Source organism: Anas platyrhynchos, chromosome 10 (assembly GCF_047663525.1).
Source record: "Anas platyrhynchos isolate ZD024472 breed Pekin duck chromosome 10, IASCAAS_PekinDuck_T2T, whole genome shotgun sequence".
NCBI classification, from domain to species: Eukaryota; Metazoa; Chordata; class Aves; order Anseriformes; family Anatidae; genus Anas; species Anas platyrhynchos.
The window spans coordinates 23,877,091-23,892,208 of NC_092596.1; the positions used below are offsets into that span (position 1 = coordinate 23,877,091).

General features: G+C 62.1%; 1 protein-coding gene across 1 annotated transcript in view; it reads left to right on the forward strand.

The window, feature by feature from the left end:
* Positions 1 to 9,867, forward strand: part of EFNB1 (ephrin B1) — a 55,360-nt gene extending 45,493 nt beyond the window's left edge. The window contains exons 3-5 of the mRNA XM_038184171.2: positions 3,207 to 3,299; positions 4,898 to 5,026; positions 5,842 to 9,867. Coding sequence (XP_038040099.1) covers positions 3,207 to 3,299; positions 4,898 to 5,026; positions 5,842 to 6,230 — 611 coding nt within the window. The 3' untranslated portion in view covers positions 6,231 to 9,867. The remainder of the gene's footprint in view (positions 1 to 3,206; positions 3,300 to 4,897; positions 5,027 to 5,841) is intronic.
* The last annotated feature ends 5,251 nt before the right edge of the window (positions 9,868 to 15,118 follow it).

Consider the following 15,118-nt stretch of genomic DNA (forward strand, 5'->3'; position numbering starts at 1 on the left):
CTCAGGTGTCCATCTTGAGCTGGTTACGCGCCTCCGAGATGCCCTTTCCGCTTCGTTCCACTGCATTTTTGGACAAAAGGATGTTTTCAATGGGAACAGCTCTGTGCGTGGCTCTCCGCAGGAGGCACCAGCTCCCGTCCTGCACCCGCACCCGCCTGCGGGGCCATCTGAGGCTCTGCCGGGTGTTTACATAAAGCCTGTCAGAAGCTGCGCTCTCCTCCTCATCTGGACGTGGCCTCGGCTTTCTGCAGCGTGAGGAGCAGCTCGCTTTGCTTCGGTCGTGGCCTATTTCGGGGCTGGAGAGAGCTGGGCCCTTCACGTCCTTGTTTCAAGCCTGTTTCAAGAGGCTGTGCTGGAGACGATCGCCATGGTTTTTGCAAGCGTTTTACCCTTTTAGCTGTCCCTTTTATGTTCCCTCAAGTAGCTGCTTCATATTTTTTTTTTTTATGTGGCTCCCCTTTCAAAGCTACTTTTTCTCCTCATAATTATTATGATCAGAACGAGGAGAGGCTCCTTCAACAAAGTCTTGGGAGAAAGGACGCTCAGCTGTGTCCTCTTTAGTCCGGCCATGTGATTCTCCAGCTGGCGTGCTTTTATATTGTTTGAGCACTTCGTGGCTGAATGCGATGTCTCGGGAGTTATTTTGGAGAAGGAGATGTCTCCCGGTACCTCCACGTGCTCCACCTCTGCAACATCTCCAGCGGTCCCGTGCGCCGAAGCCCTACTTTCTCTGTAGATCCTTTTGGCATTTTTTGGGCATTACCTTGTAAGCACACCCCTGTAAGGTCTGCTGGAGCTGGTGTCGCTGGCTGATGTTTTCCCTGGCCCTGCTGGGCTGGATCCTGGCAGTAGAGAAGCTGCTGCCCCGTGGAGCAGGGAGCTGCGATGCTCCGGGCAGTGAGACGTGTGGGAGTGCTGCAGTTTGGGGTGAAAACAAGCATAAATGGGTCCGTCCCAGAGAGATGCTGCCCCTTTCTGAGCTGCAGCAGGAATGGGTGAAGTCTGCCGGAGATGGAGCAGCCCCCAGATGTGTGTGTGCTGCCCGTGTCCCCGCTCCATGTGGCACGGTGCTGGGCTGGAGGCTGTTCATGAAACTGCTTATTTTGACTTATTTTATCCCAAAAAAGGCGCTTCTGGTCTGGGAGAGCGGAGCCGCTGTTTGTGTTGCAGGAATTAGCTCCTTGCGATGTTTTTACGGCGTGTTTGAGCTCGGGCCCTACCTCCTGCTCGAGCTGGGAAGAGGCCGTGCAGGCACCGAGGGGACGTTTCCCCCGTTTCCCCCTGCGTTTGCTCCGGGATTTATGCTGACAGTGCTCCTGTCAGGGCCGGGGCAGGCAAATCCCAGGCGTGTGGATATATGGCTTTCTCCGGTGAGCTGCTGGCAAACGAAGCTGCTGTCGCTGGCGAGGCGATAACTCCGCGGCCGCCCGAGCAGCTCTCTGATTAGGAAAACATTTGCTGGGGTCTCACGCGAGAGGCTGGATCGCGGAGAGGTTTTTGGACAGAGCTGATGTGCTTGGAGCCCCCGCCCTGCCCTGCTCCAGGCTCGCCATCACCCGCAGGCAGGGCAGGGGCGATGCTGGGGAGCGACGTGGTGCTCCTGAGCCCATGCCCTGCTCCCGGTGAATCCAGCCCCGTGGAGGGGGCAGCTCCTGCCCTCCCAGCGCAGCCTCCCAGACCTGCTTTGGCTCCGCGAGCCTGCGCCTTGCCGCCCAGTGTAAATATCCCACCCGGCACCAACCGAACGCCCCGAGGTCCCCAACGCTGGAAGGGGAGCCCAGAAGGGAAGGAAAGACCTCGCTTCGTAGCTGGCCTCCTCCCCTAACCTGCGAGCTGACAGCCAGCGAGGGCTGTCTGATGGATTCGTCCCAGCCGACCGTCACTCATCGCCCCCCTCCCCGGCACAGCGCTTGTGCCGCCGGCCGAGGCCGGAGCTCTGCGGTAACCCGAAACTCCGGGGCTGAGTTTTGGCACCGAGGCTTGGGGAAGGTGGTGGCCGGATCCTGCCTGGCTTCGCTGCCTTGTCTCCGTTGAATTCTCCAGGGGGATTTGTGGTCCTGCGTTGCGCATCCTCCCTCAGCCCCCTTGCGCCGTCGCCGTGCTCCCCCCGGGTTTTGTGGCTCCCCTGTGTGAATAAATCCTTGCACCTGGTCCTGGTGGGTGATGCTGGGCTGGATGGGGGTCACTTCAGCAGGGGCTGTGAGCCAGAGCCCCCCTGCACCCATTGGCACCCATTGGCACCCATTGGCACCCATTGGCACCCATTGGCACCCATTGGCACCCAGCACAGCACCCTTCCTCCCCACACAGCACCTACTGGGCGCTCACTGCCGCCTGGCACCGGGGGGCCCTTTTGGGGCCAGAAGCTATTTTTTTGACCCCATAATGCCCCGTTTTGCCATGTGTTTTCTCATCCCTTGCCCACTCGTGGCGGCCGGGCGCGTGGGTGGGGGGTCTGCCTGCATGGCAGCACCGGGGGGGGCGGCGCGCGGCGCTCCCGCGGGAGAGAGAGCCTGAAAAAATCCGTGCCGGCTACAGAAAAAAAGTTAATGTGAATTTAACTGACTTCTGCCCTGCAATTAAAGCCATTCAAGCCCATTGGGGCTCTGAGTTTACATTCTTTACTGAGGCACAGTGTGTAATTATATATGTATAATTTAAACTCTGCATATGCATGTGTTCCTATTATACACCGAGGAGCAAAGGAAATTATCCAGGAATTAAGGGGGGAGGAGCGCGCAGGCACTGAGAATGGCTCGCTTGTGTGGCTGTGGCGGCGAGGGGAAGCTGGAGGTATCACTTCTTCACCACTGCAAACATCTTCAGGGGAGGCGCGCCCGCGCTGCTGGGGCCTGCTGGCAGCACGCTGCTCCGCTGCCGGAGTGGGGAGTAACCCCTGCTGCCCTCCTGCCTGCACCCCACAGCAGCTGCAGCCCCCAAAAATGGAGCCTTGCTGGTAAAAACTCTCCGAGTTTTGTTGAACAACCCCGCCCCGTGTGACTGCGGCATCGCTGGTGCCGTTTGGGGCAAGGGTCTTCAGGCTGGGGAACGCGAGGAAGCGCTCTCACAATTTTTTCCTCTGTTCCTTGGGGTTTTTCTAAGCTAGCCCAAAGGGACTAGCCACAGATGGGAGAGCTAAAAAAAGCCTTGTTGGTGCTCTTGCGTTTCCTACAGAGCCCTTAACCGCCCGTCTCCTTCCCTTACAGCCACCTCTAACGGGACGCTGGATGGCCTGGAGAACCGAGAGGGGGGGGTCTGCCAGACGCGCTCCATGAAGATCGTCATGAAAGTGGGGCAGGGTGAGTGTCCCCGGGCATGGAAATGGGGCAGGGGGAGCGTGCCATGCCCAGCACCAAAACGCCCGGTGGGAAGAGGGTTTCCTTTTGGCTCTGTGTTATCCCAGGGTGCTGAGCAGTGGGCAGCAGAGGAGCAAGGAGCTGGTTTCATTTCCTGATAGCGTTATCAATTTTTTTCCCCCCTCACCAATAAGTGCCCAAAGCCCCCAGCTCGCAGCCGGCTGCGGGACACCATTCCCGGGGTGCCCCATCTTTCCTCCACACCTACCAGAGGAGCAGAGAAACCCTCCCACATCCTCCTCTGCCCAAGCACCATCTCAGACCTGCCTTTTACACACCATTTCTAGTCTCCCCAGACTCCTCCACCCCAAAAATGCTCAGTGCCAGCTAGGTATTGAGCAGTGCTCGGTCACTGCAGTTGAAGGACCGGGCGAGACTCCGGATCCTGATGCAGGCAGAGCTTCTCCTTGCTCTCGTTGCCCTCCAAAACCTCCCGATCAGCCTGACAGTGGGCTCTGCTGCTGGAGATCGCCCCCCAAAACCTCCCTTCCTGGGCTGTCGAGTGCCTGCTGGCCCCAGCCATGCCCTGGGCTTGTTTCGGCCCCCTCTCGGCTGTGGAGCTCCTGGTGCCTGCTTCTCATTATTTTGTTTTCACTCTGGGGCCAGTATTTATAATAAACAAAAGAAGCAGCGCTGCAGCCTTGGCAGCCTCCCTCCCCTTCGTGTTCCTCCTGCTGCCCCTGCGAGAAACTCGCTCCAGCCCACGCGCAGGAGTGCAGAAAACATGAAAAGGCGTCGGGGTGCGGGATGAGGGTGGGGACGCCGCTTCCCTCAGTCCTCCTGTCTCTTCCAGGAGGGAGGAGGCAGCCAGGGCAGCCCAGCCCGGGGTGATGCTGCCGCATCTTTTTTCCTAGCTCTTACCATTGGGCTCGCCCCAGTTCTCACGCATTTAAGCCACGGAGGAGGGCAGGGTCCCTCTTGCTTCCCAAATAGCCACCGTGATTTTTTGGGATGTGGCGGAGGGCGCAGAGCACCTGGGAGCAGGAGCAGGGCTGGGTCCCGTGGCTTGCAAAGCAAATCAGAGCTTTGAACACAGGGTTTGCCAGGGAGGTCGGAGGTTTTAGGACAGAGGCTTCTGTTGTGGTGTGATTGGGTCCATCCCTTGCTACCAGCACTGCGGGTTTTCATGGAGCTTTGTTATTTATGGAGCTACGCAACTCGGTCATCACCTAAGGCTGACCTCTTGTTCTGCAGACAGAGGCTTGTGTCCTGCTCAGGTCTGACACTGCTGTCCCCGTGCCCCTTCCTCTGTCCCCCCGATGCCTTCCCAGCTCCGTGCCACGGGCAGCTTTTGGAAACAGCCTGATTGTCTGGGCTGGTGGGGCACCGGGGATGGACTGGCCTAAACAGGGGAGGAAAATCTTTCCATCGGTGTGCTACAGCTGCTCCTCCTGGGGCACCAGGGTGGACGGCAGGCTGAGAGCCTTTTTGGATGCAGGGTGGCTGGTAGGGATGGGGAAAGGGGATATTTAGTGGGGTGGGAGCTGCCTGTGTCGAGGCTGAGTCGAGGTTTCTCATCCATCACCTCTCTGCCCGCCCAGATCCGAACGCGGTCGTCCCCGAGCAGCTGACGACGAGTCGGCCCAGCAAGGAGTCCGACAACACGGTGAAAATCGTCACGCAGAGCCCACGCCACAAGGTCCCGGCGGTGGAGGAGCCCGGCAAGCCAGGTAGCGGGGCCATGGCGTCCTGGAGAGGGGCTGGGAGCCGCGGAGCTGCGCGGTGCTGGGCGCTGTGCCCCTGTGCCAGCTGCAGCCCTGTCCCCCAGCACCTCCTCGCCCTGGTCTGGGCGTTATGGGCAAGGGGCCGCTGGCTGTGCCGGGGCAGGGAGCTGGCTGCGAGGCTGCTGAGCGGAGCAGCTCGGGCTCCTGGGCTCCTTCTCCCAGCGCCGGGCTGTGCTGGCAGTGGTGTGGTGGAGAAGTGCTGGTTCAGCACGCCGCTCCTCCTCCTCCTCCCTCTGCTGCCCATCTGTTCCTCCGCGTACATCTGAGGGGGCTTGGAGGAGTTGAGGTCCTTGGGTTTTTGAGCTGAGCCAGTGTGAAAGCCCTTTGAAGGTGGTTTCCTGAGTTCCTGACCCTGCTGAGAGAAAAGTGAAATCAGATGAAGGCAGGAAAAGTTGCTCTTTTCTTCTCCCGCGGTGCAGCCAGCCAAGTGGCCTCCCCTCAGGGGCCCGGAGCTGCTCGGGCCAGGGTCAGGAGGAGGTGGGGGTCAGTAATAGGATATTGCAGGGCTCCGGGTACCAGGCCCCACTTTCATTACCGCGTTCAGGTCAGCTGCGGAGCGCAGAGGCTCCCGGGGCGTGCCTGGATTTTGGTCCATCCAGCCGGGAGGGGATGGGCTGGCACCTCCACCATGGGTCCCCAGGGCTCTGTCCCGTTGTGCCTGGCCGTGGAGGCAGGGGTGAAGCACACGAGGGGCTGAGCAGGGTGGGAACATGGGGCAGCCCACCCGTGCACGCTGACGCCCGCCTCCCCTTGCCTTGCAGGCTCCGTCAACCAGAATGGGCAGGAAACCCAAGGTCCCAGCGACGGGTTCTTGAGCTCCAAGGTCGCCGTTTTCGCGGCGATCGGCGCCGGCTGCGTCATCTTCATCCTCATCATCATCTTCCTCGTCGTCCTCCTGATCAAGATCCGCAAGCGGCACCGCAAGCACACGCAGCAGCGGGCCGCAGCCTTGTCACTCAGCACCTTGGCCAGCCCCAAATGCAGCGGGAACGCGGGCTCGGAGCCCAGCGACATCATCATCCCCTTACGGACTACAGAGAACAACTACTGCCCGCACTACGAGAAGGTGAGCGGGGACTACGGGCACCCCGTCTACATCGTCCAGGAGATGCCCCCGCAGAGCCCAGCCAACATTTACTACAAGGTGTGAGGAGCAGCCTGGGCACGCCGCCATGCAGGGGAGCGCCGAGCGGCCGCCGGGTCCGGCTCCGGGGGGAGGCAGCGCCCCCGGCCCCGCGGCACGGCGCGGGGAGCGCAGGGGGCTGGCGCCCGGCAGCGCGCCGCTCGCTCGCGCGCCGTCTCTCCCCCTTTGTATTTAGTTTTGTAGTTCTCAGCTTTTGTAATCCCAGGACTTCGAGGGTGAGCCGCCAGCGTCCTCCTCTCCTGCTCCAGACTGCGGCCGGCGGGGGCGCGAGCCAAGCGCCCGCCGTGGCGGGCACCCTGCCTTTCCGCGCCCGCTCGGACACCGCCGGCGCCCCCGCAGACTCTGCCTCCCCTTTTTCGTTTTTGGGATTTCCCCTCGTCACCTCCACGTCTTTGTGTTAAGTGCCCGTGCACCTGGTGCTGCAGCGGCCGCCGCTTCAGGCCCGGACGGACGCCGGGGCCGCGGAGAGGAGCTGGGGCCGACGGGGAGCGAGCGGCCCCGGGGGGAGGAGGAGGAGGATGCTTCGCCCAGGTGCCAAGATGCAGAGAACTGTGCGGGGAGGAAGCTGGCAAACCCGATTTACTACTACTACTATTATTATTATTATAATTATTTTAATTTTTTTTTGTAACATTTTTATTTTTGTGAATCCCGGGCGGGACTCCGGCCCGCCGCCCGCCGCCTCCGGGCACACGCCGCCGCCTCCTTCCAGCACGCCGGCCCGCCGGCCGCGGGGCAGACCCGCCGTCGCCCGCCGCTGCCGTTTTAAACTTTTGTGTTCGTAGCTGTTGACTCTTGTTTTAGTCTCTTTATAAAAAGAAAGAAAGAAAAAAAAAATATATATGATGTCTCAAGCATTCAGCGCGCGAGAGTCAGAGCGCTCCTCCTGCCCTGCGGAGGCTGCAGCCTCGCGGCGATCCCGGACCTCCCCAGGGCGTCCTCCTGCCCGGGGTGCCACGAGGAGCAGGGGAAGCCTCTGCTGCTGCTTCCCGTTGGGCCGGGACTGCTGGAAGTGAAGCGTGGGGCAGCCTGGGGAGGAGGGAGGGCAGGGCTGGCCGCACGTCCCGTGTCACCCGTGTCACCGGTCCCGTCCCGCGGCCGGCGCTGGGGCGGTGCTGCAGTTGGTCGCCTCGGGGTGCAGCCCTGCGGCGCTTCTCCTTGGAAAGGAAACTGGAAAACGATGGTGCTGGGCTCGGGGCTGGAGTGGCGGTGTCAGGAGGAAGCCAACATTTGGGAGTCGGTGCTCTTGGGTCTCCTTCACCATCCACCCAGGCAGGACTGCTCAACCCTCCTCCTTTTCCTTCTTCTCCTCCTTCTCCTCCTCCTCCTTCCCCTTCTTCTCCTCTTCCTTCTCCTCTTTTTTCTCCTTCTCCTCCTCCTCCTCCTCCTTGTCACCCCAGCCCCATCAGCACCCCACTTCTCAGCTGTATGGGAGGTTGTTGTGGTGCTGCAGCACTCGGTGCTCCACGGGGACCTGGAAGCCCCCAGGAGGCATTCCCCAGGCTGGGAGCTGAGCTGGAGGCTCTCCTCCACCCTCCCCTTGTGCCAGGACCCCCTGGTGCCCCCCTGCGCCCTGCCTCCGGGCCCGACCTGAGCCTGGAGCACCCCTGGGTGATGCTCCGGGTGCAGGGGCTCACCCAGCCCCACCAGCTCCTGCAGGGGGTCACCAGCCCAGCCGTGCTCTGCTATGGTTTGGCTCGCCTCGTGCCCAAAACTGGGAGGGTTGGAGCTCTTGGGGCTCTTCTGGCAGGCTCGCTCCCGGCTCCCTCTGCCCGGGAGGGCCTGATGCCGCCATAGCTGATGCGCGGTGAGGTTGGAGGTGACAGCCCTGCCACCCTGCCTGTCCCAGCCCAGGGCTGGTGGCTGCGTGCTCCTTCCTCGCTTTCTTTTCCTTTCAGAAGTAGCTGCTTTTGCTCAGGGAGCAAGTGCGGAGCAGGAGGGGGCTGCTGCTGCCCGCCGCGGTGCGCCCCCCCCTGCCCGGCTTCTCCTCGCCTTGCCCTGGGCACGTGTCCAGCACCAAGGGCCCCGGGTGCCGGGCTGGGAAGTGCCCAAAGAGCAAGAGAGCTGCTCTGCAAAAGTGCCTTGATGAGGAGAGGGCCGGGGGTGGCAGGAGGACAGGGCTGGAGCTCGGAGGGTCCCCGAGGGGACAGCCCCGCGGGGTCTGCCCCCGCTCGGGGCAGCTGGGGCAGGAGCGTGCTCGGCTCTGCGCCGCCCGTGGGCCCGAGCAGAGCGTTTGTTCATGTTGCTTTAGTTATTTTTATTTTTAGTTTTGGAAAGGTGGGAGTTCGGGATGGCACAGCATGGGCTGCCCCAGCTCCCCTCCCCGGCCTGGGCATCCCAGCGGGGGGACGTCTCCTGCGCCCCGGGGCAGTAACGCGGTCACTGCCTGCGGCAGGGGGGAGCTGGGACTGGGGGCTGCCCTGCCCAGCCCTTCTCCCCGCTCCCCCCCAGCACCTTTTGGATCCCCTCCTCCCCCCCCAGCCCCTTGCCTTCCCCTCGGGGCGTCTATGCAGGTGCTGCGCTGTGCCGGCGCTGCCAAAGGGGACGGGGTCTGCTCTCCATCAAATTGTGTCTTAAAAAAAAAAAATCCCCCCAAATTCCGACCTGGAGGTCCCCAGGGGAGCAGAGCCCAGCGGGCAGGAGCTGGGGAGGGTTCGGTGCAGGAGTTTCACCTGGCGAGGCTGGGGCAGGGGGGGGCGCGGCAGGTTTTGGGTTGATTTGCTGAGGATCTGGCCACGCAGCGTGCCAAAAGCCAAGCAGCGAGTCCTCGTGGCTGGCCCTGCTGGCGCTCCGGGGTGGCCGCTGGCCCCGGGCAGCCCAGCTCCTTCTGAGGCGGGCAGCTGAAAAAAAAAAAAAAACACTTGTAAATATGTGCAGAAAGGGTGAAATCGGAACTCTTGATTTTTGCTGAGCACCTCGGTCTGCTGGGTCCTGAAACTGAGTGTCCCTTCTGTTCTTTTCATTGGAAGCGTTGAAGTTCTTTTTTTTTTTTTTTTCGTTGTTTTGTTTTGTTCTGTTTGTGTAAATACTAGTCTTTTTTGGGAGAAATAATGTAAAGATGTTTTGTATAAACTCCGAATTATTTTCTGGTTGCTTTTTCTTAGAAAAACAAATGAGAACTAAAAAAAAAAAAAAAAAAAAAAATTAACCACGAGAACGGGTGTAAAACATTGTCATACTGCGATCAAATCCAGGAGCTGCACCGCGGGGTCTGTGCTGGTGTGCGGGGGTCCCGGGGGTCGGTCCTGGGGTCACTGCAGGAGCCCCCAGCCCCAAAACGCCCCTCGGCGAGGGGAGGGCTGCAGGGTGCTGCTGTCCAGGAGTGCTCTGGCACCCGAGCTGCCCGTGCTGGGGCAGGATTGGGGTCTGTACCCTCGGTATAATGCAGGATGTGCCGGGCCCCAAGCAGAGAGGATGTCCCGCTCCCCCCGCTGTGGTGTGGGGCTGGTGCCCCTCTGCCCCTGGGCGCAGCTCCGGACCCCGTGGTGCTCGGGGGGAGCTGGACCTGGTGCGTGGAAAGCTCCTGGCTGGGTCCAAGCAGAGCTGCTGGGCACGGACCTGTTAATGCAAAGTAAATGCAAGCAGCAGCAAATCGATCTCCTTTTATCCATTTAACAGAAAAAAAAAAAAAAAAAAAAAGAAACAAACAAAAGAAAAAACAAAACAACACAAAGCAAACCCAAAACCTCAAGACTCGTAGCTCCACGCAGCATCTCAAATCTGCTTTTCCAGCCCCGTGGAGCTGCTCTGTCGCGGGGCCCTTCTCCCCCTGCCCTGTTTTCCAGCTGCAGCCCACTCTCTGCTTGGTGCCCCCCCGGCAGGTGGGGGCTCGAGGCGGCCACCCCGCTGCGGCCAGCTCGGTGCCACCGGCACCCCCGGCACCAGGGCGCACTCCTCGGTCCCCGCTGCCCCCAGCAGCTCGTGCATTAATCCGCATTATATCGGCAGGGTACCCGGGGGCTGCGGCTGCCCCCACTGCTCGGGGAGCCCCCAGCAGGGCCGTGCCCCCGCCGCCCCGCACACCAGCACCCCCGCGCCCGCTCCCACATTTCAGCGCTGCCACCACGCGCGCATCCCTCGCCCGGCGCCACGCAAGAGGGGGCTCGGTTGGCGCAGCCCCAGGGGGCTGTGGGGATTTGGGGTGGCCATGGCGGGGAGGTGCCGAGGACCCCCTGCCCCGGGGGGGCTGCGTGGCGTGGGGCGATGCCAGCAGCCCGGGGTCGGGGCTCAGCATCCTTCGCCGCTCAGCGTCCATCGGTTCCGGCCCCGCCACCAGCCGTGCCGCCCCCAGCGCTGGGGGCTTTTGTTTCTTCTCGTCATTGTTCCTCCTCCTCCTCCTTTCGGTTCCTTTCGCCTTCGCCCCAGCTCTCCCGCCCAGTAGCATATCATCGCCATCGGTAACCAGCTCTGTGGCATCTGAACCCCATGGAGCCGTGATGGAACCTGATATATTGTTAAATAAAAGGTTTTTTTCCTATGGAAACCCTGGCCGTCTCCCGTGTGCTTTTTTGCTGCCCCGGCTTGTCCTTTGAAGCCACAGCCTGGCTCCAAGGAGGCCGGGGACAGGGCAGCTCATCGCGGCGTGGGGGGAGCTGTTGGGGTGCTGGGGGGAGCGTTACACCCCCCTTGGCACCTTACCTGTGGTTGGGTGCGTGCTGAGCTGCTGGGTGCTCACTCCCCAGCCTGGGAGCCGGGTGGCAGGGGATGGGGACGGGGTTTGGGATCTGCTCCCAAGCTGGGGTGCGCCCAGAGCCACTTAGTGGATGGCTCGGGGCAGGAACATCCATCCCTCCTGGTGACTGATATTTATTTAGTCGTTCCTCAGCGTACCTTCATTTAATAAGTTATTAAAAAGTCGTTTTAGGAAATGGGATGGCAATAAATCCTTAACAGATGGTGCTTTAACCGGCTCCGAGATGGGCTGCACCACAGTCATTGCTCTTGCTCTTTATAACTCGCTTTAATGTGGCACTTGGCATCCCTGCACGGCCCCGCGCGGCCATAAATTCGGAGCGAGGGGGGTGGGACATGGGTGGGAAGCAGCCGGGGAGCCCGGCCACCCCAGGTGCTCAGCCTGGGGCCCGCGTTTCAGCTCTGTGGACTCCCTTGGGGCCAGGATCAGGCTTTGGGTTTGCTCAGGGGGTAGCACGCGGGGAGCCTGGGGGTGCTCGGGAAGAAAGGTCCCAGGGGGAGAGGTTACAAATAATCCTCATCACTGGTGAGAACAGGGAGAATGCCTAAAATGTTTTACGAAGTTTTAAGGGGGCAGCAGGCTTTTGGGGGTCTTTTTTTGGGGAGGGGGAACCTGCTGGTGAGCAGAGGCCAGCAGGGTGTGTGGGTGCGGGATGCAGGGTACGGGGTGCAGGATATGGGATGCGCAATGGGCTCTAGGGGTGGGGGGGACTCAGAGCCCTGCCTGGTGCAGCCCCCACCTGCCTCAAGGCTGCCCGGTAAGGGGCTGTGGTGCTGCGTACGGGGCTGGGTTCCTGGGGTCTCGGGGGAGAAATGAGGCCAAGGCACCGGGAGAGGGTGGAGGAGGAACTTCTTCTGGGCCAGCGAGCAGGGGGTGGGAGGCGAGGTGGGGCGAGGAGATCAAACGAGGCAGGCTGGTCCCGGGGTGCTTGGGGAGCAGCCCGAGACGCAGGGACGGTGCCAAGGCATCTGCAGGAGCGAGCAGGGGCTGCTTGGGATCGGGGTCAGGGCGGGGGGAGCGGGCCTCTGGGTGTGACAGCCCTGCTTGTATGTGGTTTGCCGGGCTGAAAATCCCTCTCCTCTGCATGCTTTGATCCCAGGGTGAATTAAATAATGCTTTTAATTTCAAACAGCTTCGCTGGTCCCCGATGCCCGAAGGGTAAATCTCTAAGTGCCAAACTTGCTCGGACCTGCCAGAGGAGGAGGAAAGCACTTTTACAGGTTCCCGGAGCCCAGCGCTGAGCCGGGGAGCGGCAGCACCGCGGGTCCCTCCCAGCACAGGCACGGGGCACCCCCAAAAAGCACCCGGTGGGATGGAGCCCGTTGGACCCCGGAGTGTGCCCCCCTGTGTGTCCTGGGGCACGGCACAGAGCAAGGCCACCCCCGGGGGGGTCCCTGGTGCATCGCCCCCATTGTGGGGGTTTGGGGGAGCCTCCACGCAGCCCTGGCCACGGGAAGAGCTTTGCTCCGAGCATCCCCGGCCCTGGCTGGGGCACAGGAGGGCAGCGAGCTGTGGGGCTCAGCCCCCCGGGGCCGCCTGGTGCTGGGGGGATCGGCGGGACCTCAGCCTGCGGGTCTGCAAAGTTCATTACAGCCCTCGATGCTTTTGGACGTCCGTCAGGACTGGATCAGTTATTTTAATTATTGAACGTAAAGGAGCTTTCTGCCGAGTTTATTAACTCGCCCTTGGCCAGCTCCCGCTCGAAGCCGAGGCAGCTGCCAGCCTGGCGAGCCCGGCGCTGTTTGTGAAGGCTGCGTGCCCGGAGCCACCACCACGGGCAGGGGGCTGAGCCCCCCGGGTGGGCGAGGGCAAAGCCACCCGCGTGCAGCGTGCCCAGCTCCGGGTGGAGACCGGCATCGTGCTCGGGGAGCATCAGCACCCAGGGGGAGGCAGGGATGCTGCTGGGACACCCGGGGTGCTGGAGACGTGGCTGGGTGCTGGGTGCGCCTGCAGCACCGCCGCTCCCTGCCCGCCGTGGGGAGCATCCAGCCAGGCCACGGAGCAGCAAGCCCTCCCAATAAACCTTGGCCGGGCCAGCTGCTGCAACGAGGATGGGGAAGTTTATCCTCGTTTTCCCCGTAGGATATCCGAAATAGCTAACAGGTTCTTCTGGTCGAGGCGATGGGCTTTTCCCACACCGCCGGCTCTCGCAGCGTGCACCACCTCGGCTGCACCTGGTCTCCGCGCTGCCGAAGAGGAGCCTGGAAGATCCATTAGGCTGTCGTGGTATGCAACGAGTCCCGCGGGCTCCGTAATTAGAGCAATAACTGCAGTGCACCGGCGGGCCGTCCATCACAGCCCCTTCGTGCCGGCTGCTGGACACCAGCAGGATGCGTCCCGGGGGACTGCGCTGCCCCGGGGGCTGGGGACCGACCCTGTCCCCGAGCTGGCCACCACCCTTGGCTCGCTCTGTGACTGCGATGCTCTGCGTGGGGTGGGTTGGGAATGCTCCTCCTGGCTGATTTCTGCAGGTTTGTCCCCCGGGCTGGCACCCCCAAGCCTGTGTCCGTGTGTCCTGCTGCTGCTGATGGCCGGGCACCCGGTGCACACGGAGGCTCGCCGGGGCTCGCAGCCTGGGGTGCAGGAGCTGGGAGAGGGGTGGGCTGCTGGGGGGAGAGTGTGAGGCTGGAAAAAGAGTGAGACAGCCTAGAAAAGGAACTGGAAAGTGGAGGAGGGAGGAGGGAGAGAGGTTTCTTCCAGGGAGGTGAGGCCCAGCGAAACAGGGAGCTGCAGGACAAGTTCAGTAGTTTTTCATGGGTAAAAAAAAAATAAAAATGAGCGAAGTGCAAGTATTGCTCTGCAGCAAATGTAAATTAATTATGTGCAAGGTTTTAATGTTATTGAAACAAAACACTTGGAGAGGGTCCCCTGGCTGCTGGAGCAGGGCCTGAAGGAAACAGAAAGCTTTTCCTTTCCCTGGCCGTGACGGAGGATGAGAGGGAAACGGGAAATGTCAGCGCTGCGGCCGCCGGGGCAGGATCCTGCCTGGGCCAGGTGCAGCCCTGGCCGGGTGCTGTGCGGGCTCCGCACCTCCGGCTGCGCTGAGTGCCCCGTCCCCAGGGCACGGGGCACGGGGACACCAGGACAACAGGGTGGGCACATCCTGGGGGATGTGGCACGAGCCCCGCACCCATCCTGCAGCCCCCCTCGTGTCCCGAGGCTGCAGGAAGGTGCTGGGCTGCCTCCAGCCCTGCCCCGGCTGGGAAGGGCCGGCCGAGGCTTCGGTTTCAGCCGGGCTTTCCCCCTCCCAATTCCTGCAGCCTGGTGTAATCCTCCCGAGCGAGTCCAGCGCCAGGTTCTTGCTGGAAATTGGCTCTGGCTGCGGCTCTGGGGGCTGTGGGAGGCAGCTGAGCCAGAAGGAAAAGGGAGACGACGATTCCAAGGGAAGTGGGCTTGGGGGGGCTTCGCTCCCCGCTCCGCTGGCCGGGGCACCAGGTGAGGAAGTGTCCCCGCTGCTGTCTGGCCTCTCCCTGTCCCCCGGGGTGTGCCCGTGTTGGAGCTGGGCTTTTCCTCCCCTTTGTCAGGGCTCTGGTGACCCGGGGTCCGTGCCCTTGCTGGGATACAGCCGGAGGGAAGGCTGGGTGGGCACCGGGCAGGGCACGGGTGTCCTCCTCGGAAAGAAGGCACCATTGCCCTGGGTGCTGTGGGATGATGCTCCTGCAGGATCACCCAGAGCCTCTTTTCCCCTTTCCCATGCCCTGGGTGATGCCGGCTCGCTCCACCTGCCCGCACCATCCTGGTGAGGATGGGACCCGCGGGCTCGCGGGCAGCCCCGTCCCTCGCTTTGGTCTGGCTCTAAATGGAAAAGCAGCTTGCGAGAGCGATGCGTGGCGAACTTTGGCTTCCTGCTGCTTAATGTAATAAGGTGTCGGCCATTAATTATGTGCTTAACAGGCAAGCCTGGGGAGGAAGCTGGAGGAGCGGGCGGGCGGCTCCTGCAGAGGGCTGAGCTGCAGGGAGGTGGCTCCCTGGGGACGGGGGGACTGGGGTTTGGGGAGCGCATGGGACGGGGTCCCTCCTCCCACCCCCTGCTCCTCGACCTGCCCGGACTTCCAGTAATGATCCTGGTCCCTGCTGGGCTCTGCTGCTCCTGGTGGGGCTGCAGAACCCGCACGTAAGGCGATCCTGCCCCAACAACCCGGCCGAACAAAGCCCCACTGTCTGCGCCCCGGCCTGCGGCCCCGTCGGGCGCGCATCGCCC